Below are 20,920 nucleotides of genomic sequence, written 5' to 3' on the forward strand. Positions count from 1 at the left end.
GTGCTGCTGATTGTGCTAACACCAAACTCCTTGGTTAAAAGCGCAAAAAGGCAATGATGGGTGCTTGGAGTGATGACAATGAACAAGGTTCTATGCAGTCTGATGAGTCGTCAAATGATGAAGAAAAGGTTGTTGCTTTAGTTGCCCCAATTGAGGAAGTGTCTCTAAGTAATGATGATTCTATTCTGAATGGCAATGAGGAGATGACTTATGATGAATTGTACATTAAGTATGATACGCTCTTTGATGAGAATTACTCTACAAAAGTGGAGAAGATTGAACTAGCTAAGAAAGTTACTGAGTAGAAATCTTATTTTCTTGCCACTCAATACTACAATATAGTGGTATTCCTCTTCACTTAGAAGTGAGAGGTCTCAAGTTCGAATCTCGTGGATGACGAATTCAATAATAAATTAGGCTACTCAAGGTGTGGCTTAGCTGAACTCCCTCTCCCCCTAGTGTAAAAATATCGATGTACTCAAAAAAAAAAAAAAAATCGTCTTTTCCTTGGATGATAGAAATCTTGTTTTCCTTGGATGCTTCTGAACTCCCCCTAAAGACTTGCTACCTTCATTTGCTTCACCAATCCATCTAAAGTATTATATATGCCCTCAATTTGAGGATGTGAAGGGCGCCCTACAACAAATTCTTACACAACACCATTGATGCTGATCCAACTACAGCCGAGCCGCATGGCCACCCCCTTCTCCCTCATAAACCGTTGCAGCTAAAAGACATCGCCCCATCGATGATCGAATGCCAATGTATTAGCTAGCATCACAAAGCCTCTGGAATTCTCAGTATCCACTTGAGCCAGTCTATTGGAAACATATTGAGCCACGTCAACTCTAGAGTGGAGCAGGCAACCACCGAGCAAAGCACCCCACACAAAATTATTAGGCTCAAGGGGCATGGATTTTACAACCTCTAAAGCTTCTTCGAGTAGGCCTACCCTTGCAAGGATATCAATGTAGCAAGCATAATGTTCTAATTTCGGATAAACAGAAAACCTTAAGGTTATACCACTAAATATTTGACGTCCTTCCTCCGATAAACCAGAGTGACCCCATGCACATAAGGCACCGAGAATAGCCTCAAAGCCTCATCTTCTTCACTGTTAATCGCAAGACCCATGACCATGGCGCTGAATGAAACAATATCTTTCGTGAGCATCTGATAAAATACTTCTTTTGCCCTCTCCAAACTCCCACAGTTTGCATACATGTTGATCAATGATTCAATGCAGTGGCTAGGATTCTGTTTGACCTAATTACCGTATGCTTCCTTTAGATTTCAGGTATTGGTAAACCTATGAACCAAGGTCTAAATCGCCAATTTGAGTGCAAGCTGAAAGCACGCTGACCCTCGTAAAATGGTTAGGCCCATGACTGGGGTTTTCTACCGTTAAGCGGAAAGACTCAGAGACTCCAGAGGACAACCATTCTGAACATATGCACCTATCATGGCATTCCAAGCAAGCACGCTTTGCTTTCCATTATCACCAATTTCATCAAATATTTCCCTACTCTTCTCAACCTTTCCCCATTTCCCGTACAAATATAAAAGGACAGTGTCGACAGAGTCACAACCAAAATTCTTAGTATCGACAATATCTGATAGGATCTCAATCCATTTCTCAAGTGCAACCATCTCAAGATTTGAACACGCTGACAAGACGCTGACCATTGTATCATCTTCCAGCCGCAAATTTTCATTAACCATCATTAAGATAAGCTGCAAAACTTCCTCACTCTGACCTGAATGAGCATAACCAGCAATTAACGATGTCCAACAGTAAACACTACGCTTCAGAGGCATTTCATCAAACACCAAACGTGCAGAAGCCAAATCTTTAATTCCGCGAGCATACACCTAAAGCAGGCTATTGCAAAGAAACCCCATTTTGGTAACATGGGTTTGAATCTGTTTGACATAACGAGGATTTTCGGTGCGAAAACAGGCTTTGAGAAGGAACGAGGAGGTGAAATCATTAGGCGAAAGAGAGTTCTATTTTAAGCATTTGAAGAGGGAAAATGCATGGGAGAATAGACCCTCTTTAGCCAAGACCCTGATGATTGCATTGAAAGGGAAAATGTTGGGTTTTCGGAGCTGATGAAAGACTCAGAGAGCGAGACGAAACTGGTAATGGCCGATGAGACGGGTGGCGATCAGGTTGTCCTGGTGAGCACCGAGCTGAAAGACATGAGCGTGGATTTGAAGGAGGAGAGGATGTGAAATACGGCCCTGGAGAAAAACAGCTAAGTCGGTGGAGGGATTGGGAAGTGGATAGGAAAAGAGTGTGTGAAGAAGATGAAGAGCAGAGTAAGATGATGAACAGAAGCAAGTTCTCAGCTTTTGAGGAAATGAAAGTGTCTTTTAGATGCTTTTAGTTTGACTAATTCATCTTAGTTTACAATTAGTTTTTAAACTAAACTTTCATTAATTGAAGTTCCTAAATTTAACAAAACGTGCATTATTTGTTTTTTTTTTTTTTTTTTTTTGTAACAAACGATATTAAATGTACCATCTTCAATTCTTGAGGATAAAGCGTAAAAATTTATAGCTTAAATTTTAAACTATAACCTAAAAACTACTTTTATTTTCTAACCCTTATAGCTTAAAATTTTAGTCTGAGACTATTAAAGAATGATTTTGGCATTTTTTTTTCGATACTTTTTTTAAAATAAAATTTAGGGTAAATTACATTTTACCCCATTAGGTTTGGGATCGATTGCAATTTCTTACAACATCTGTAAAACATTTCAATTTCATACATTTACTTATCATTTTATTTCAATTTCATACATCCGTTAGAAAATCTGTTAAGTAAACCGTTAAGTGATGACATAGCAAATATGAGATCCACATTTGTGCTGACGTGGCTGCTAAATTTGTGCCACGTAGCAAAAAATAATTTTGTATGCATTATAAAAAAAACCCCAAAAACCCATCTTCTCCCCGACCCACCCCATCCCACCCCTCCACCCCACCCCCGCCTCCCCGCAACCCCCCCCCCCCCTCCCCCACCCCACCCAAAACCCAAAAAAACCCCATATTTTTTGCATGAAGAATAGCACTCCTTCAATTGTCAAATACCAAAATCCCCTTCCGATGTCGTTGTTGGCTGCATCTCGTGGGTTTGATTGACGCCAATTCGAGGTTAGAATGAGAGAAGGAGGAAGACAAAGAGATGGAGGTCGCTAGAAATATGTGGGTTTTTGGATGAGATGGGAGGTGAAGATAGTGGAGGAGAGGGAGGTAGGTCTCGGGGGGCTGGGGGGGGGGGGTAGAAGATGGGTTTCTGGGTTTTTTTTTAATGTATAAAAAATTATTTTTTGCCATGTGGCACAAATTTGGCAGTCACGTCAGCACAAATGTTGATCTCATATTTGTCACATCATCATTTAACGGTTTACTTAACGGATGTATGAAATTAAAATAAAATGATAAGTAAATGTATGAAATTGAAATGTTTAAAAGATGCTATAAGAAATTGCAATCGACCACAAACCTGAGAGGGTAAAATGTAATTTACCCTAAAATTTATGTAGATTATTCCAATTTATTTTATGAACATTTTAATCTAAAAATATTAAAATTCTGATAAGTAATTAAAAATCAAATAAATACATGGGTATGTAAAAAGATTTAAGTTAAATTTGATTTAAATTATTTTAGACCTATTTAATTTTGGGCAGTGGTCTAAGGAAGAGGGGAGTGGGTTAAGCCTCACTAATGTAATTCAAATTAGTCTTTGACGATAATCAAACATAAAACCTCAGTTACCAGTGAAGTGAAATACCACACTATCATTGTACTAAGTGACTGTTGTGAATGTATGTTATACACGACTTTGCAATTAGAGTGAGCGTGCGTGCATTCAATTCAAGTCGATGCTCATTGCGAGCATGTCAACAGTGAGTCCTCATTTCTTTGGCATGGCATACTTTGCGCTACAAAAAGATAGTATACCTAAAGGTGACACTGTTCTCGTTTTTGGGTAGACATTGATAGTGTTTCAATTCAAATTAATATAAGTTTCAACCAACACTCCGATTAATTAAACAACGGTACAAGTTTTTCTACATCTCTAGGGTTAGAAAAAACCTATTTTTACAAGCACAAAAGATCTAGACATATCGTCACCCAAACACAAATGAGACAGGAACTGATGACCCATGACATCAATCTTGGCAGAGCTTGAACAGAAACTAGAGTAGAGGAACCAAACCCGCTAGCCCGACATGAAAGACATGGCTCGTCTAAAATCCAAAGATTTGAGGGCTGACCCTGGAAAATGCTTATCAGGAACCCATAATTCTCCATTTCGTGGCAGCAGTATTTGTTGTTGGCTAGTCTTCTTGGCTTCTGCACAACTTTTTGCAGATGGAACTTCTTGTGTTTTCTTCACAAACTCAAAAAACTCCGCTACTTGTCGAGCATACCTTCAAAATCCAAATTGCAAAACAAATTAGAATGGCAGTTAGAACAAACATGATAGAGATTTATCAGCATAGCACCAATAGATAACAGATCAGTCCTAATATGTAATAAATATAAAGGAATGCGAAACAATTAAGTACCTAAACAGCACCATAGTAATGCTAACAGGTGATTATTGTTTTAGCCACCTGACCATGTCATCAATAAAACTGGTCAGGAGGTAATTTTCTTAAGCATTAGCACAATCCCATACTGTCATCCACAAGAATGTGACGGGTTCAGAACATCTAGTTCAGGCTGACATTTCTTTCACAAAAGTCATCACTTTATCAGAGACCACTCCTACCAAATATTAGAATATGATTAGCCCAACAAAGGCCAAACACAACACATGTTAGCTGTTTTCGTTTTAAGATTTCAAACAATTAAGTCAATCCAGGAGCATATGGATACTTTTACATATATGAGATAAAAATAGATATAGAGAGATTATATTCATACACCCCAAATTACTTCCCCCACACCTTTTCATTTATTTTTTTAATATTTTTTGACACACCACTAACACTTGATGGAAAATATTAAACAATTAAAATGGGTGTGGGGGAAGTAATTTGGGGTGTGTGGGCAATCTGCATATGTGCCTATGCTTATCACATAACAGTTAAACCAAACCGATACTCAATGATGTTTTTACATGATGAGTAAAACAAACTTAGCAGCCAGATTACTCGGGGACTTGAAGTGATTAACTATTAATAATATACACAAAGAATATGCAACTTTGAGTCATAATCATAGCAGAAAAACAACAATATAACAAAAAAGCATATTTCCAAGAAAAAGTCAGAAATAAGTAAAATTCTCATGCAAGCTTCTTAAGTATAGGCTATCTTACTGCCTCTTTGCGTCAATGTCTTTGTTAAAATCAATGTTTGGCTCACAGTCGAGAACCAAAGCAGGAACCTGCAGACCATCAAAGAAAAATGAATCATATTATTGGGGAGATGAGGTAACAGAAGGCCAACCAGATTAATGTGAATTGTGAATATGATACCTTCTGAATGCTGGAATGCATATGATCACCCTGCAAATAGAACACACGGTCCCTGATATCAGAAGGTAATGAGCTGTCTATTTGTAAGGCAGGCTTACTAATGGACAATACACCATGATTGCCACTCTCGAATGGGAAAAGCCAGCTTTCATGTTTTTCATGTAAGCCACGGAGATACTCTAGGCTGACTTGATCTTCCTCTGCTCTCTTGCGTAGCTTCATTCTCTGGTGACAAGTATCAGGACTTGCTCTCAGATATATGAAACCATCAGGGACAAGCCCGGGCAAGGATGATACAACTGGGTCAAACCAGGAGTCATAGATACTGATCTCCATCTCATTCATCCATTTCGCTTCATGAACCGCTCGAACGAAAACCTTTATTATGTAAAATGAAATAAATGCATCAGCCTTGAAACTTTAAGACAGGTTTGGTTCCCCTTGAATTATTAACCAAACAGGAAAATGAAAGAATTGCAAAGTTTCAATTCCATCAATTTTGGACACTGTTGGAATTTAGATGAGGTTACAAAAATTCAAAATCCATTTCCAAATAAAACAGTTTTTTTCCTTCTCTTAATGGAGGAGCATTTACAGTTATATATAATGATATAACAGAATAAGAAGTGGAGTTAACAGTTTTCCCCAACTCCATGGACAAATTTAAAGAAACAAAGATGCAATAATTCAAGTTAAGTAACTGAAGAATAACAGGATCTTACCATCCTGTCACTAAAAACACTCCTTTCCATCAACCGGAGGGGCTTCATACCACCAGAGGATTCTCTCTCCTGCATCAACCTTGTAACAAAAACATAATTCTGGAAGGTATAGGCATATCTCTCTGGATGAGCATAGAAAGCATCCAATATATTAAAATGGTCAGGGCCAACATCTTGCCACTTATTAATAGGTTCTGGAACCACCTCAACAAGATCTCTTAACTCAAGTGTTTCATTTGCTATTCTCTGAAGAAATGTTGACTTTCCAACACTGATGTTTCCTTCAACGCAGAAAGTAAGTCGTTTCTTCTGCTTTGGCTTCAGTTCCGAGTTCGAGTCGTCCTCCGTAGATTCTTCATCAACACTCTCTTTAATATAAGTAGTGATACTCTCAGCATGGTTTTTGTGGATGATTCCTACTGAACTTCGTAAAAACTCAACCATCTTCTCACTAGATTTTCCGAAGAACTGCAAGCAGCAGCTCAAAACTCCTTGTCATTATAGATTCATAGGTGTCCATATATCAGCTATAATGTAACTATTAGAGAAAGAGAATTGGTTTCTTTACAGCTTCCAAAATCCATGCTACATAAAAGTAAGCATTCTAAATCATCCTTACCGATTCCCGAACTAATCCGAAAAAGGCTTGAATATCTAGTCAAATTCATTCCAAAAATCCAAAATTTAGAATAATCTAAACCACTAAAAATTCAAGGAAAAAATTATCATCAATCCCAAACCTGCATGGCAACAAAACATAACATTCACAACATATAAGCTCTTAAGAATAAGTACAATACATACACAATACCTTATCTTTATACAATTGCTTGAGCTCGGCAACTCCCCCAATACCCTTTTGCACCAGCTTCTTCAAGTTCCTCGGCCCCACGCCAGGAATCGCCAACAAGTCCGGGCTTCCAGCCAACAAACCACCATCTACAGAACCCCTCTGCCGCCGACTCAACCTATTCGGCTTCTCGTCCCCCGAACCTTTTTCAGGGTTTTCACCAGCGCCACCGCCCAAACCCTCAAAACGCTCCTCTAAAATCTTGCATCCCTCCACGGCGGAAACAGAAAATGACCCATCAGAGCTCGTGTGCAGCCACGCCGGGTGAGAGCCCAAGCCTGAGTCTTTGAGGACAAGCCAAGCCCGGGATGAGGTTCTGCCGCCGACAGAGACAGAGCAGCGGCATAGGCCACAGTTAGAGCGAGAGGAGGGAGTACTGGAAGCGGGTTTGTAGTGAATGGTAGAGGCGAGGGCCGAGCCGCCGCCGCCGCCGGCGGGAAAAGCTGCAGTTGCAGCAGCGTGCATTGTTGGAGGTTTATTGGGTGAGACGCTGAGAGCTTTCGATAGAAGGTCAGAGGCCAAGGGGAGAGAAGAAAGAGGGGCGGCCTTAGCCGAAGTGCAGAGAATGGGGCCTGATGAGCTTATACGAAGCAGTTTCTGCATCACTGCTATGCATTTCAGAGGATATTTTCTTTCTCTATTTTCTTTGTTTGTCAGAGGGAAAGAGGGGAAGTATGACGAGAGAGAGGGTTTTGACGTTTGAGGGTTTTTGAATCTCAGAATTGGGGGAATTTTTTTAGGGTTTTTTAAACTCAATTGCAGTCATTGATAACTGACGAGAAGGGCCTTTTTGTCTTTGGAGGTGGATTGTTTGCCCTCCTATTTTCATACTCTTCCCATCTCCTTATATTTGTGTGGTCACGGTTAAATCACATCAATATTTTATATTGATTTTTTTATAAAAATAATTAAACAAAAAGTAATAGGAATATAAAATGTTGACGTGACTTAACCGTGACCATACAAAACAGGAGATGATGAGAAGAGTATAGAAATGGGAGGGCAGACGCTGTTTGGTGCGGTGGGTTGTGTGAAAAGGTTTTATTGGCAGTGTAATCTACACAATTCTTTTTACTTAAACGTTGGTATTTGGATAAATTATAGAAAATTACTTCAATTATAAAGTTGAATAACAATTTCATATTTCATGTTTTTGCAATGTCATACCTTCATTAAATTTTCTATCAATTTCGCAGTTAAATGATAACGTGACAGCGCAGCATCCACTCCTCATCCAACTAAATTTAAAAATTAATTAAATATCAATAAGTTTAAACTTTTTAAACTAAAAAATTAAAATTTAATTTGAAAAAAAAAAAAAACTCTCTCCTCACGTCTCCCTCCCTCTCCTCTCCCTCATCCACTCCTCACCCGTTATCATTTTTCCCCATTAATTTCTCACCAAAAATCTCAGCTTTCTAATCTTCTTCTTCAGCTCTGTAAAATCCAAGACTTTCCCTCCAAACCAATCTCCAACCCAAAACTCTCTCATTTGCTCCTCCCTCAAGCAAGGAAAACCCCATCTTGCCCTCCTCCAAAACGACATCAAAGGGCCTTTTCCCCATCAAACGAAGTAGGATTATCTCCCCTCATATTCCCATCCCTTCCCTCCTCTCCTCTCGCATATTGTTTTTTGTCTTATTGTATCTATAAAAAAAATCAATATAAGATTGTTGACGTGGCTAAACCGTAACCGTTCAAATAGGAGGGGAGGGAATGGGAGAGAGATTAGGAGGGGAGAGAATCCTCCTCCTCTAACTTGCACCCCACTGATCCAACCTAGATTACATCGACACCTAAATCCAATGGGCGGTCTATCGACGGTCTAAATGCGAGATTTCGGTCGAATCTCGCCGGATTTGGAGATGTAAACAACAATGATATGGTCGTCCTCGACCTCTACGCTCCACCCCCTTCACACTTCAAGCCTGTTGCCGAAGTTCATCCCCTTTCCTGATGATTGCGTAGTTTCGATCGTTGTTTTGATTTTAAAATCGACGGAAGCCATTTTCAACGGCAATGAGCATGGGAATCTGATTGATTGTCGCTGTAGTTCAAAATCGTAGGGTCTCTCTGTCATCGCCATTGTCCACTCCGATCAAATCTGGGACTAAGAGAGTGAGATGAGGATGCGGAATTGGTCGGGGAGAATAGGTAGAGGAGACAGGGAAGGTGGGGATACGGTGTATTTTTTTTTCTTCTGGGTTTAGGATGGGATGGTATGATTTTCTAGATTTGGTTTGGATTTGTATGCCTTTCTGGCAAGTGGGAGTGAGGAGGAAGGAGTGAAGGGAGGTTAAAGGGACGATAGGAGGGAGAAGGGAGGCATTTTAGGAGAAAGGATGGAGAGATTTTTTTTAATTAATTTTAATTGTTAAATAAAAAATTAATATTATTTTAGTATTTAATTGATTTTTTATTCTAATTGGATGAGGGGTGGACTCCGAACTTCCCACGTCATCATTTAACACCAAATTGATAGAAAATTTAACGAGGTTTGATATTGCAACGAATTCATAAGTTGGGGTATGACATTGCAATTTTTAAAACATAAGGTATAAGATTGTGGTTCGATCCATAATTGAGGTAGTTTTGTTGTGACAATCCGTCCCTAATTTTATGATTTTATAAATTTTAAATGAGTGTATTGATGAAAATGCCCTTAGAGGCAAGGATGTTGACTTTCATTGACTGTCTTTTTGTGACATGTATAAGCTACTATTTTAGCGTATTCTCGAAGTACTCGACGATACGAATGTGTAGGTGCAAGCAGGATCGAATTTGGAGCTACGACTAAGATTTTACGAAACTATGAAACTTGAGGGTATTTTATAAAATTTGAATTTTGGGTATTTTTATTATTTTAATACTTTCTGAGTAGATATCTTGAATATTGTATAAATTTTCTGGTCTGTGGGACCCACACCCACACAAGCTCTCCACCCATTTCACGCCACGTGTCCCTTCTCCCTCTCTTCCTCACTCTTCGGATTTCATCACACACTCTCTCTCTCTTCACTTATCTCTCTCCCTCTCAAAATTGTCCCTCTCGTAACCCCCCCCTCGTACATCCAACACCGAACCACCATCCCTCGCAACTCTGGCGAGTTATGCCACCACATAACCATTGCTATTCCACCCAGCTTCATGGTAAACCACTATGATCATCACCTTGTTTTACTCACGATACCAGGCCTAAAACATTTCTTTGCAAATGGCAGCCATGGCCATTGTCCACCATATCCTTCAACAAAGGTGAGTCTCAGAAATACCTTGGGTGAATTTCTCTCGTCATTTAGTTTCAATTTTAGACATGGTAGGTGATTCTTGGACTAGTTTTATGGTAGATATAACTTGGGGAAGTTTCCCAGTTTTCCGACGAGGAATCTGGCGACTTCGAGCAATTTTCCGGCCAACCCTGGCCACGGTCGAGGAATCCAATGGTATATTTCGATTCCTTGTTCTCCTAGCTTTAATTTGATATATGGGAAGGCTATTTTTAGGTAAGTATTTGGGTTGGTCGAAGTCTGGTCACCATTTTCCTAGAATCCGACGGTTGCAGTGGCAACTCGCCAAAGAAGAAGAAAAAAAAAAACAATGTGCTAGCCTAGCCCAATTCCAATTGGGCTAGAATATTTTGAAAATATTCCTTGTGTTGTCTTTTTCAAATTTCTCAGAAACCCTCCTATGCTAATTTCAACACCCCGAATCTGTTTTTGACATCCATTTACACTATGTTTGGATGAGGGAAATAAACTTGAAATTTGGATAAAAGTCAGAATTTATAAATTGACACGCACCAATTCCCTTGTTTGGATTTATAACATAGAAATTTAGAATTTCCGCGTGGAAAAAAAACTTGGAATTTGGGGCTTCCAATTTCTGATGCGAAAATTAACTTAACACACAAATTTAACCCTCTTTTGACAATTGTAGTATAAGTATAAGTAGGGATTGTTTTGGACCAGAGATTAGGAGGGCTTGCTAATAACCTCTAAACTGACTCAAAAACATAAAACTAAACTTAAAAATACTTAACAAGACTCACAAGACTCAAAACAAACTTAAAATACTCAAAACAACTAAATAAACTTAAACTAGACACTAGGAATGACTTTGGACGAAAATTGAATTTTACTTGAATCAAAACATTTAAAAACACAAATTAAAACAAATTCTAGCTAATTAGACACTCTAAAGTAAAGGGGGATTGAGTTTTGGACGAAGTTGAAACAAACAAACAAGTATGAAAAACTAGACAGATTGTAAAACAAATTTGAGAAATAAGATGATGGATGGGATAACTAGAGGTTTTTTCTCCACACATGACATGTATGCAAATAACTTAATTTCCAGTTACTACTTCATTGAATTATGAATGACAATGCCCCAAATTAACCGTGACATCACTAGTTAACTCTAAGATTTTCCTTGTTTTATTGGATTGGATGACATCATTCGACAACCCAAAAAAATTCTTCAAAAGTTCCCTACATGACATCATAATAGAGATACAATCAAAGATCATTACGTCTAATGAAAATCATAAGCATTGACAAAACACTTGCAACTATGACATCATGTCACTCATGCTAGGATTTGAACTTAACGCGATCGTTTATAAGTGACCTTCACTACATGTGAATATAAGTTTGTAACAATTATGTGAAACTTCCTTATATTCTAGCAACGGATTTATGCATGCCAATTAAGTGTCGACCCTTAATTAACAAATACAAATAAGTTATCAATCAAATAGTTAAGACAATTGCATTCACGATTCAAGAGTTCATAACTGGAATTTATCAAATTATATTGAACACATAATCATGGCTTTGAAATCACCCATAGCCAAGAAGGGTTTAGCCACTCATATTTACAACAAAACGAAAGGAAATGAATTTAAACATTAGAAACAAAAGAAAGAAAACACCTAAACGCTCCAACGATCCAAGTTGGACAACAAGCACGTCCCAACACTTTCCTTCCCTTCCTTTGCTACGACACAAGGTGTTGGTAAGTGTTTGAAGGTTTGTTTGTATGGAAGAATGGATGTGTTTGGATGAAGGTTGTGTTGAAATGGGAGTGAATGATCTAACCAAGTATGAACTAAATTTATGTTACACACACTTCCTTTTATAGAGGAAGTGCATGGCAATGGAGGGGAACATGGAGTGGTGTAGCAATTGAGTGCAATGATTCAATGTAATGATGCATGAAATCTGAAATGATGGAGGGAACAAGGAATGGTGTAGCAATTGAGTGCAATGAGTGGTGTTTGAAATGATTCAAAGGTGAAAGTGAAGTGATGATGCAAAGCATGAGGGTAAAATGGAGTGGTGTTGCAGCTAGGGAACATGAATGATTGTGCACATGGTAGAGAAAGGAAAGGGAGGTGGAATGATGCAACAAATGAGTCAATGGAGGGAACATGGATGATGATGCACGGCATAGGAATCCAAAGGGAGTGCAATGGTGGTGCACGACAATGATGGAAATGTGAATGGTGGAGTGACACCCCTTTGTGGCTGAGCTTTTTGTCATTTTTACATTAATTCTTCTTTCTCTTTAACACATTCCTAGCCTCTTTAGTCTTCAATTTCGTCCATCCACCTTGCTCCATGCATGTGCTATTCATTCCAAGCCCAAAACTACTCAAAATGCACCAAAATGCATCTTATTGCTTCATAAGGCCTATAGACCTACAAACACACGAAAATAGCTTAAAATACATAATTAACTAAGAAATAACAACATAAATGCATGAGAACAAGCTAACTCAGTCGCATAAATATGCTCCTATAAAATTCCCCCACACTTAGCGTTTGCTAGTCCTTGAGCAAAACAAAACAAACAAAACACAACCTAGACCTTCCAACATTTGCCTCAGGGATTTTTAATGAAACATGACATGTTAAAAATCATCATTCCCACCAATTTTGGTCATCTTTACACTTGAGCACATACTTAATCACAGTCACCACTTACTAGTTCACAATTAACCAATTAAAACGATGTTTTGAATGTAGTAACATGCCTTAGAGAATTTGCTCAATTTCTTACAAGATACTCTCTATTTTCACACACATTTTCTGACTACACACCCTACACTAGTATATGTGAGAAGATTAATGTAAACACGAAAGACTATGACTCACATATGTTATAATAAAGAAATCAATTTTCTGGAGTTATTAAGCATGTTTAGATATGATCTCATGAATGGAATGCTACTACTTAAATGCGAGAACCAGTGACACCATATGCTCATACCAATTTCAAACTCCACAAATTGAAACACACAACACTCAAGATTGAAGTCAAGGGTTGTAACAGGACTTGGGAGTAATGGCTAATAAAGAAAGGATAGGAATAACAAAACGTTCTTAAAGCGATAGCAAGCAAAGCAATGAAATAGACACTTGAAATTCACTTTAGAATGCAGAATCAACTTTTAAATACAAAGGGAAGATTCATGCAACACTTAGGGCCGAATTCAATGTTTTGGACCCTTTTTTAACAAACTTTTTTCTTTTCACTCTTTTTCTTCTTTTTTTTTACCCGTGCCTTATTAGGGACTTTGGCACACACACACAAGAATCACTTCCCCTTGCTTTCTGCAATACATTGATAAAAAAGAGTTCATTTTAAGTCATGATTTACTATGCTTCAAGAACAAGGGTATGGATGGTCTTAAAACTAGGCTAGGTAATGATAGTGTGGATTAACAAAGAACATAGGCTTAACAAGGCTCAACGGGGTTAAACTTAAACACATAATGAAATAGGGGCACGGTAATTTGGCTTTGATGGTCACTACACAATTTCATCTTGAATATGTGTTATGCAAATCAATAGCATGCTTTGAATGAAATAGGCATGAGTTCTAGCATTTGGAACTAGATGATGAAATGCCTTCTAAGTAGCAACCAAGCAAAGAATAATGAGATCATGCAACGACTTTAGAAAACAATGATGCACATATTATTAACTCTCCAAATAAACGTTTAGGCTCAAGTCTCACAAGGTTGTAGCGTTCATTTGAGTTCCTTCCTTCAAGCATGTTACAAAAACTGATTTTTCCTTTATGATTGCATGTGAATTCATAAATTATAACCACAACCAAGCATACACCAAAGAGTAAATCAAATTTTCATCCATGTTTATAACTCTCTTTAACAGTGATGTAATTAAAAACCAAATCCTCATCATTGTGTTGGAAGGTACCCAAAGACACAAATAAACACACAAAAACGACTCGTTTTGGGTTTTTCAAAACAAATTTTCAAATTTTTATGAGATTTTCGAATTTTTATGTCAAAACACATTAAAACACTCCAAAACAGCTTAAAAACACTTAAAACAGCAAGGAACAACACTAGAAGTAATGGGTGATAAACTCCTACGAATTTCATGCAAAACAATGGTTACCCCCCCCCCCACTTAAATCAAACATTAAACATTGTCCTCAATGTTTCAACCATAAACTCACACAAAAAACAAGCAAACAAACAAACAAACAACGAATAAACATGACAAGTATGGCAAAGTAAATACCAGACAGAGTAGAGTTTAAGAACGCAAATCTGGTTTTGGAGATAGATGATCTTGTTGTCTTTCCACAGCTTTGATCTCAAACTGGTTTGGAATTCTGAGCGAGGAATATGAGAGTTCCTTGGTTTCAATTCAGACTCCTTCTGCTAGGTTGATTTGATTGTGCAGTTTGCATTCTTCTCTGTTTGTTTCTTCTGCACGGCAAGCAGGCACGAGGTAGAGGTGTTGGTTTGTTTCTTTCTTTAATCTTTCCAAGTGCCCACCTCTTGCTTTCTTTCTCCTTGTCCCTAGCTGAGGATGAATTGGCAAATTATCTCCACATGCTTCGAGGTATCATTTTCACTTCCCTTATCTGTTCCCCAAGCAGATGTGGTAGACGAAGAGGAAGCATAAAATGACGAAGATGAGTACTCGAGAGCAAGGTTAGGTAAGCAATCAGTTAGGGATTCCAGGCAGTCGGTTTCATATTAGAAGATTGATACCAAGTGCTGGCTGATTGCTCTCTTTCTCCTTGTCCCAAAACAACGACAAGGAGAAGGACATGAAGAAAGCATGATATGAGATACTCTTGCTTTCAACCTTCATGATATGAAATACTTTTGCTTTGGATAAGTTGTTTGCAGAAGTACCCCAAGGAATAAGGAACACTGAGTGACTCGAGATGATTTGTTGGAAAGACATTCTCGGAGTAGAAGAAAGGTTATGTATGTCTGCCTTGCAATGGAGGGTGAAGTGTGACATTTATAGGAATTAATAACTGGTACTATTCTTTCACTCATGTCAGCAACCGTTGAATGATTTAATAGTAAACTTCACGTGCTTTCTACTTCACAAGAGATCTTCGACAGATTGCCCGTAATTTCTGCAAGGCTGAGTGTGCATGTGATAGGCGCTGACACGTCTGGAAAAGCAAGTGCCTTTTCGATATCTGGAATCGGCACTTCGACAAACTGCCCATGATTTCCGCAAAGCTGACTCTACATGTGACAGATGCTGACACGTCTGGAAAAGCAGATGCCTCTCCGATATCTAAGCTTGCCTCTTCGATCTCTAAAATCCCGTCGAGTGCAGAGGTTGCATGTGACAAGTGCGGACAAATCTGGAAAAGAATATTGGTCGTGGTTTCTGAGCAAGCCCAGCTTTTGAGAAAGCTAGCGCCTCTTCGATTTTTGAGTTGGCCTCTTCGATTTCTGAGCTCAACTCTTCGATCTCTGAAATCCCGTCGAGTGCTTATTTTTATAGAGGTACGCATGACGTTCAAAGCACACTTGAATTTCTACCTGTAGAAACTCCCTTCTTGCACTTCTACGATCTTGACTTGTCCGACCTCTTCTTTCTTTAACACCTCTGAAAATGTCTGGCCCCTCCGACCGTCGTTTTGACTTAAACCTTGGTGAAGAGGTAGTCCTGCCTTCTCCAGACAACATATGGCTCCCATCCTTCATATCCCCTACTGGTCCCCTTACCGTTGGGGATTCGGTGATGAAGAATGATATGACAGCTGCGGTGGTGGCCAGGAACCTTGTCACTCCCAAAGATAACAGACTACTTGCCAAACGGTCTGATGAGTTAGCTGTTAAGGATTCTCTGGCTCTCAGTGTGCAGGTTCTGTGTCTAATATGGCCCAACGCCTATTTGCTCGAACTCGTCAAGTTGAATCATTGGCGGCTGAAGTGATGAGTCTCAAACATGAGATTAGAGGGCTCAAGCATGAGAATAAATAGTTGCACAGGCTCGCACATAACTATGATACAAACATGAAGAGGAAGATTGACCAGATGCATGAATCTGATGGTCAGATTTTACTTGATCATTAGAGGTTTGTGGGTTTGTTCCAATAGCATTTGCCTTCGTCTTCTGGGGTTGTACCGCGTAATGAAGCTCCAAATGATCAACCTCCGATGCCTCATCCTTCTGGGGATCCGCCGACTGCTGAGGCTCCGCCGACTACTGAGATTTCTCCTAAGCAGCCTTTGCGAAGGCTTCATCTTGTATTTTCTGCTTAATATTCTTTTTTTTTCATGAAAATGAATGTAAAAATACCTTACATATCTGTCAATGTTTCAAAAATAAACCCACACAAAAAACAATTAAACAAGCAACAAATAAAAATGACAATCATGGCAAAATAAAATGCAGAAAATGGAAGGTTTTTAGAAACGCAAAACTGATTGTGGAGCGATTCAAAAATCTTCCTCATTTTTGAATACATGGGTTGCCTCCCAAGAAGCGCTTGCTTTAACGTCTTCCAGCCGGACGGAGCTTCCTTCTAAGCTTGGATAAGGCCCATAGCATGGAATTGATCCTTGAATGGAAGGTGATACTTGACGTGATCCGGCAATGTTTAAATTCTAGTGTAGGTGCTTAAATCATCAAAATCAGCAAGTTAGTATAAAATAAAATCGAAGTTGAAGAAGATGGCTTACTTGCTTGCTCCAACACAAACTCAATTATGAACACCACATCTTTGAAGGTTGCAGGGATATAGGACTTGGCCAGATTTGGTGTTTTGAGAGTTATGACTTTTCCCGTGTTATAAAATCCAACTTCTTTGGGAATTTTCATCTCAAGTGTATCTTCTTTGATGAATTCTAGACATTCCCCATCCACTTCTTGCTCTTGATTCTTTGGAAAGGTTTCGAAGATGCCTTTCTCACCCTCTTCTTCCTTGGATTACTTGATCCTGCAAGGAATAAGGACATTTGGTGAAACGGGGTCAAGAAGAATTGAATTTAGGCTTACCTTGGTTGTAGTGGACGGCATAGAGGGCATATGGGGCTGCGGCAAGGGTGGTTCTTCCCTTACCGTGGCCTTGTTATTCTCCTCTTCTTCGAGCATCAGCTGTTCATCTATGTTTTGGCTTGGTTTGGATGTCTTGGGTTCACCTCCAACCTCTATAGCACTTTTCAAAGTGATAGCATCATGGATTTCAAAATCTTCCTTCAAATTTTCAATAGTTGAGTTGGAGTTCACTTTGCTCTTGAATTTGTACCGTGAACTCCATAATCTCTCCAAGTGGATTTTTCAATTCGCTCATCTCCTTAGCTTGATTGAGCATTGTTTCATTTTGATTTTGTTGCCCCTGCACCAAAGAGGTTAGTAATTGAAAAATTTGATCACTATCCGTGGACATACTTGAATTTGATTGGAATTGTTGTAGGGGAAGTTGTGGTGGCTGCATAGGTGTTAAATAAAACTCATCAGATTGTTGCCAATATCCATCTTGTTGAGCCTCCTTGGTTTGATTTTGTGAGCCCTACACCAAAGAATTTATTTCATCAAAAATTCGATCATAATCTATTGACGAACCTGAGTTTGATTGAGCATATTATATATGAGGTTGTGATGGCTGCATAGGTCTTGAATAGAACTCATCTTCTTGCTGCCAATATCCATCTTGTTGGAATTGTTAAGGTTCTATGTAATCTGAATAATCTCTCCAATCCGAATTGTAAGCGTTGGAAAACATGTTGTCCCATGATTGGCTATGGCCTTGATAACCTCAAGCATCTTCATGCAGTGAATTGAGAATATTGTTGAGTTGGATATCCTTGCCCATAGGACACACCACATGTAGGGACACTTTGCATTGTGGTCCTTTCGGCATATTGTGACAATTGAGAAGTAAGTTCCGCCAATTGAGCTTGAATGGTAGCAAAATCCATGTCTTACTTCTCTAGTACCTGAAATCAAGGAAACAAAACTAAATCAAATATCAAAAGTAAAACAAAAAAAACACAAATAGAAACAAAGTCAGTAACTAAAAACAAAAGACACGAAAATAAACAAAAAGAAATAACAAGGGATTAGCAAAGTTGTTAATCCTCAACAACGGCGCCAAAAACTTGATGCGAAAATTAACTTAACACGCAAATTTAACCCTCTTTTGACAATTGTAGTATAAGTATAAGTAGGGATCGTTTTGGACCGGGGATTAGGAGGGCTTGCTAATAACCTCTAAACTGACTCAAAAACATAAAACTAAACATAAAAATACTTAACAAGACTCACAAGACTCAAAGTAAACTTAAAATACTCAAAACAGCTTAAAACAACTAAATAAACTTAAACTAGACACTAGGAATGACTTTGGACGAAAATTGACTTTTACTTGAATCAAAACATTTAAAAACACAAATTAAAACAGATTCTAGCTAATTAGACACTCTAAAGTAAAGGGGGATTGGGTTTTGGACAAAGTTGAAACAAACAAACAAGTATGAAAAACTAGACAGATTGTAAAACAAATTTGAGAAATAAGATGATGGATGGGATAGCCAGATGTTTTTTCTCCACACATGACATGTATGCAAATAACTTAATTTCCAGTTACTACTTCATTGAATTATGAATGACAATGCCCCAAATTAACCGTGACATCACTAGTTAACTCTAAGATTTTCCTTGTTTTATTGGATTGGATGACATCATTCGACAGCCCAAAACATTCTTCAAAAGTTCCCTACATGACATCATAATAGAGATACAATCAAAGATCATTACGTCTAATGAAAATCATAAGCATTGACAAAGCACTTGCAACTATGACATCATGTCACTCATGCTAGGATTTGAACTTAATGTGATCGTTTATAAGTGACCTTCACTACATGTGAATATAAGTTTGTAATGATTATGTGAAACTTCCTTATATTCTAGCAACGGATTTATGCATGCCAATTAAGTGTCAACCCTTAATTAACAAATACAAATAAGTTATCAATCAAATAGTTAAGCCAATTGCATTCACGATTCAAGAGTTCATAACTGGAATTTATCAAATTATATTGCACACATAATCATGGCTTTGAAATCACCCATAGCCAAGAGGGGTTTAGCCACTCATATTTACAACAAAATGAAAGGAAATGAATTTAAACATTAAAAACAAAAGAAAGAAAACACATAAACGCTCCAACGATCCAAGTTGGACAGCAAGCACGTCCAAGCACTTTCCTTCCCTTCCTTTGCTACGGCACAAGGTGTTGGTAAGTGTTTGAAGGTTTGTTTGTATGGAAGAATGGATGTGTTTGGATGAAGGTTGTGTTGAAATGGGAGTGAATGATCTAACCAAGTATGAACTAAATTTATGTTACACACACTTCCTTTTATAGAGGAAGTGCATGGCAATGGAGGGGAACATGGAGTGGTGTAGCAATTGAGTGCAATGATTCAATGTAATGATGCATGAAATTTGAAATGATGGAGGGAACAAGGAATGGTGTAGCAATTGAGTGCAATGATTCAATGTAATGATGCATGAATTTGAAATTCTGGAAGGAACAAGGAATGGTGTAGCAATTGAGTGCAATGAGTGGTGTTTGAAATGATTCAAAGGTGAAAGTGAAGTGATGATGCAAAGCATGGGGGTAAAATGGAGTGGTGTTGCAGCTAGGGAACATGAATGATTGTGCACATGGTAGAGAAAAGAAAGGGAGGTGGAATGATGCAACAAATGAGTCAATGAAGGGAACATGGATGATGACGCACGACATAGGAATCCAAAGGGAGTGCAATGGTGGTGCACGGCAATGATGGAAAGGTGAATGGTGGAGTGGCACCCCTTTGTGGATGAGCTCTTTGTCCTTTTTACATTAATTCTTCTTTCTCTTTAACACATTCCTAGCCTCTTTAGTCTTCAATTTCGTCCATCCACCTTGCTCCATGCATGTGCTATTCATTCCAAGCCCAAAACTGCTCCAAAATGCACCAAAATGCATCTTATTGCTTCATAAGGCATGGACCTACAAACACACGAAAATAGCTTAAAATACATAATTAACTAAGAAATAACAACATAAATGCATGAGAACAAGCTAACTCAGTCACATAAATATGCTCCTATCAATTTCCAAGTTTAAATTCCATGTAAATATGTGTTATTTCCCAATTTCTATGATTGGAAATTTAAAATTAACAAATTCCATTTTCAATTCCATTGTTTTTTTAAGTTAACCAAACAACAAAATTCACAAATTCTAGAAAATAAAATCCCTTCATTTCAATTTCCGTCATTTTAAAATTCCTTAGTAATTTTAAATTTTTTCATCCAAACATAGTTGACCACCGGGGTTCTTGGTTGACTTTTTACAAAAATTACCTGGGACCCTTCTTAGCGTATTTCGACACGCTGATTCCGAATCCACTGTTCGTTTCTCCAAATTCAAATGTGTTAATTGATTTTTACTAATGGGTCACCATATTATGCTTAGGTGCAATTATTATTGGAGGGCTATCCTAATTCGAATGGCTGCGATCTTGCAAGTAACTGTGTGTGGGTCATTTCTTTCATATA

The 20,920-nt window shown here is 38.3% G+C and overlaps 1 protein-coding gene and 1 pseudogene across 1 annotated transcript; both read right to left on the minus strand.

The window, feature by feature from the left end:
- Positions 1-204: 204 nt before the first annotated feature.
- LOC103415997 (pentatricopeptide repeat-containing protein At2g29760, chloroplastic-like) lies at positions 205-2,385 on the minus strand (annotated as a pseudogene).
- A 1,649-nt stretch (positions 2,386-4,034) lies between these two features.
- LOC103401315 (uncharacterized) lies at positions 4,035-7,847 on the minus strand. The gene is made up of 5 exons (XM_008340025.4): positions 7,034-7,847; positions 6,223-6,690; positions 5,501-5,878; positions 5,342-5,409; positions 4,035-4,445 (listed from the first exon to the last, which is right to left on the minus strand). The coding sequence occupies exons 1-5, from the start codon at positions 7,673-7,675 to the stop codon at positions 4,235-4,237; spliced, it is 1,767 nt and encodes a 588-aa protein (XP_008338247.1). The 5' UTR covers positions 7,676-7,847; the 3' UTR covers positions 4,035-4,234.
- Positions 7,848-20,920: the final 13,073 nt, after the last annotated feature.

This window comes from Malus domestica, chromosome 10, assembly GCF_042453785.1.
Source record: "Malus domestica chromosome 10, GDT2T_hap1".
Lineage (NCBI taxonomy): Eukaryota > Viridiplantae > Streptophyta > Magnoliopsida > Rosales > Rosaceae > Malus > Malus domestica.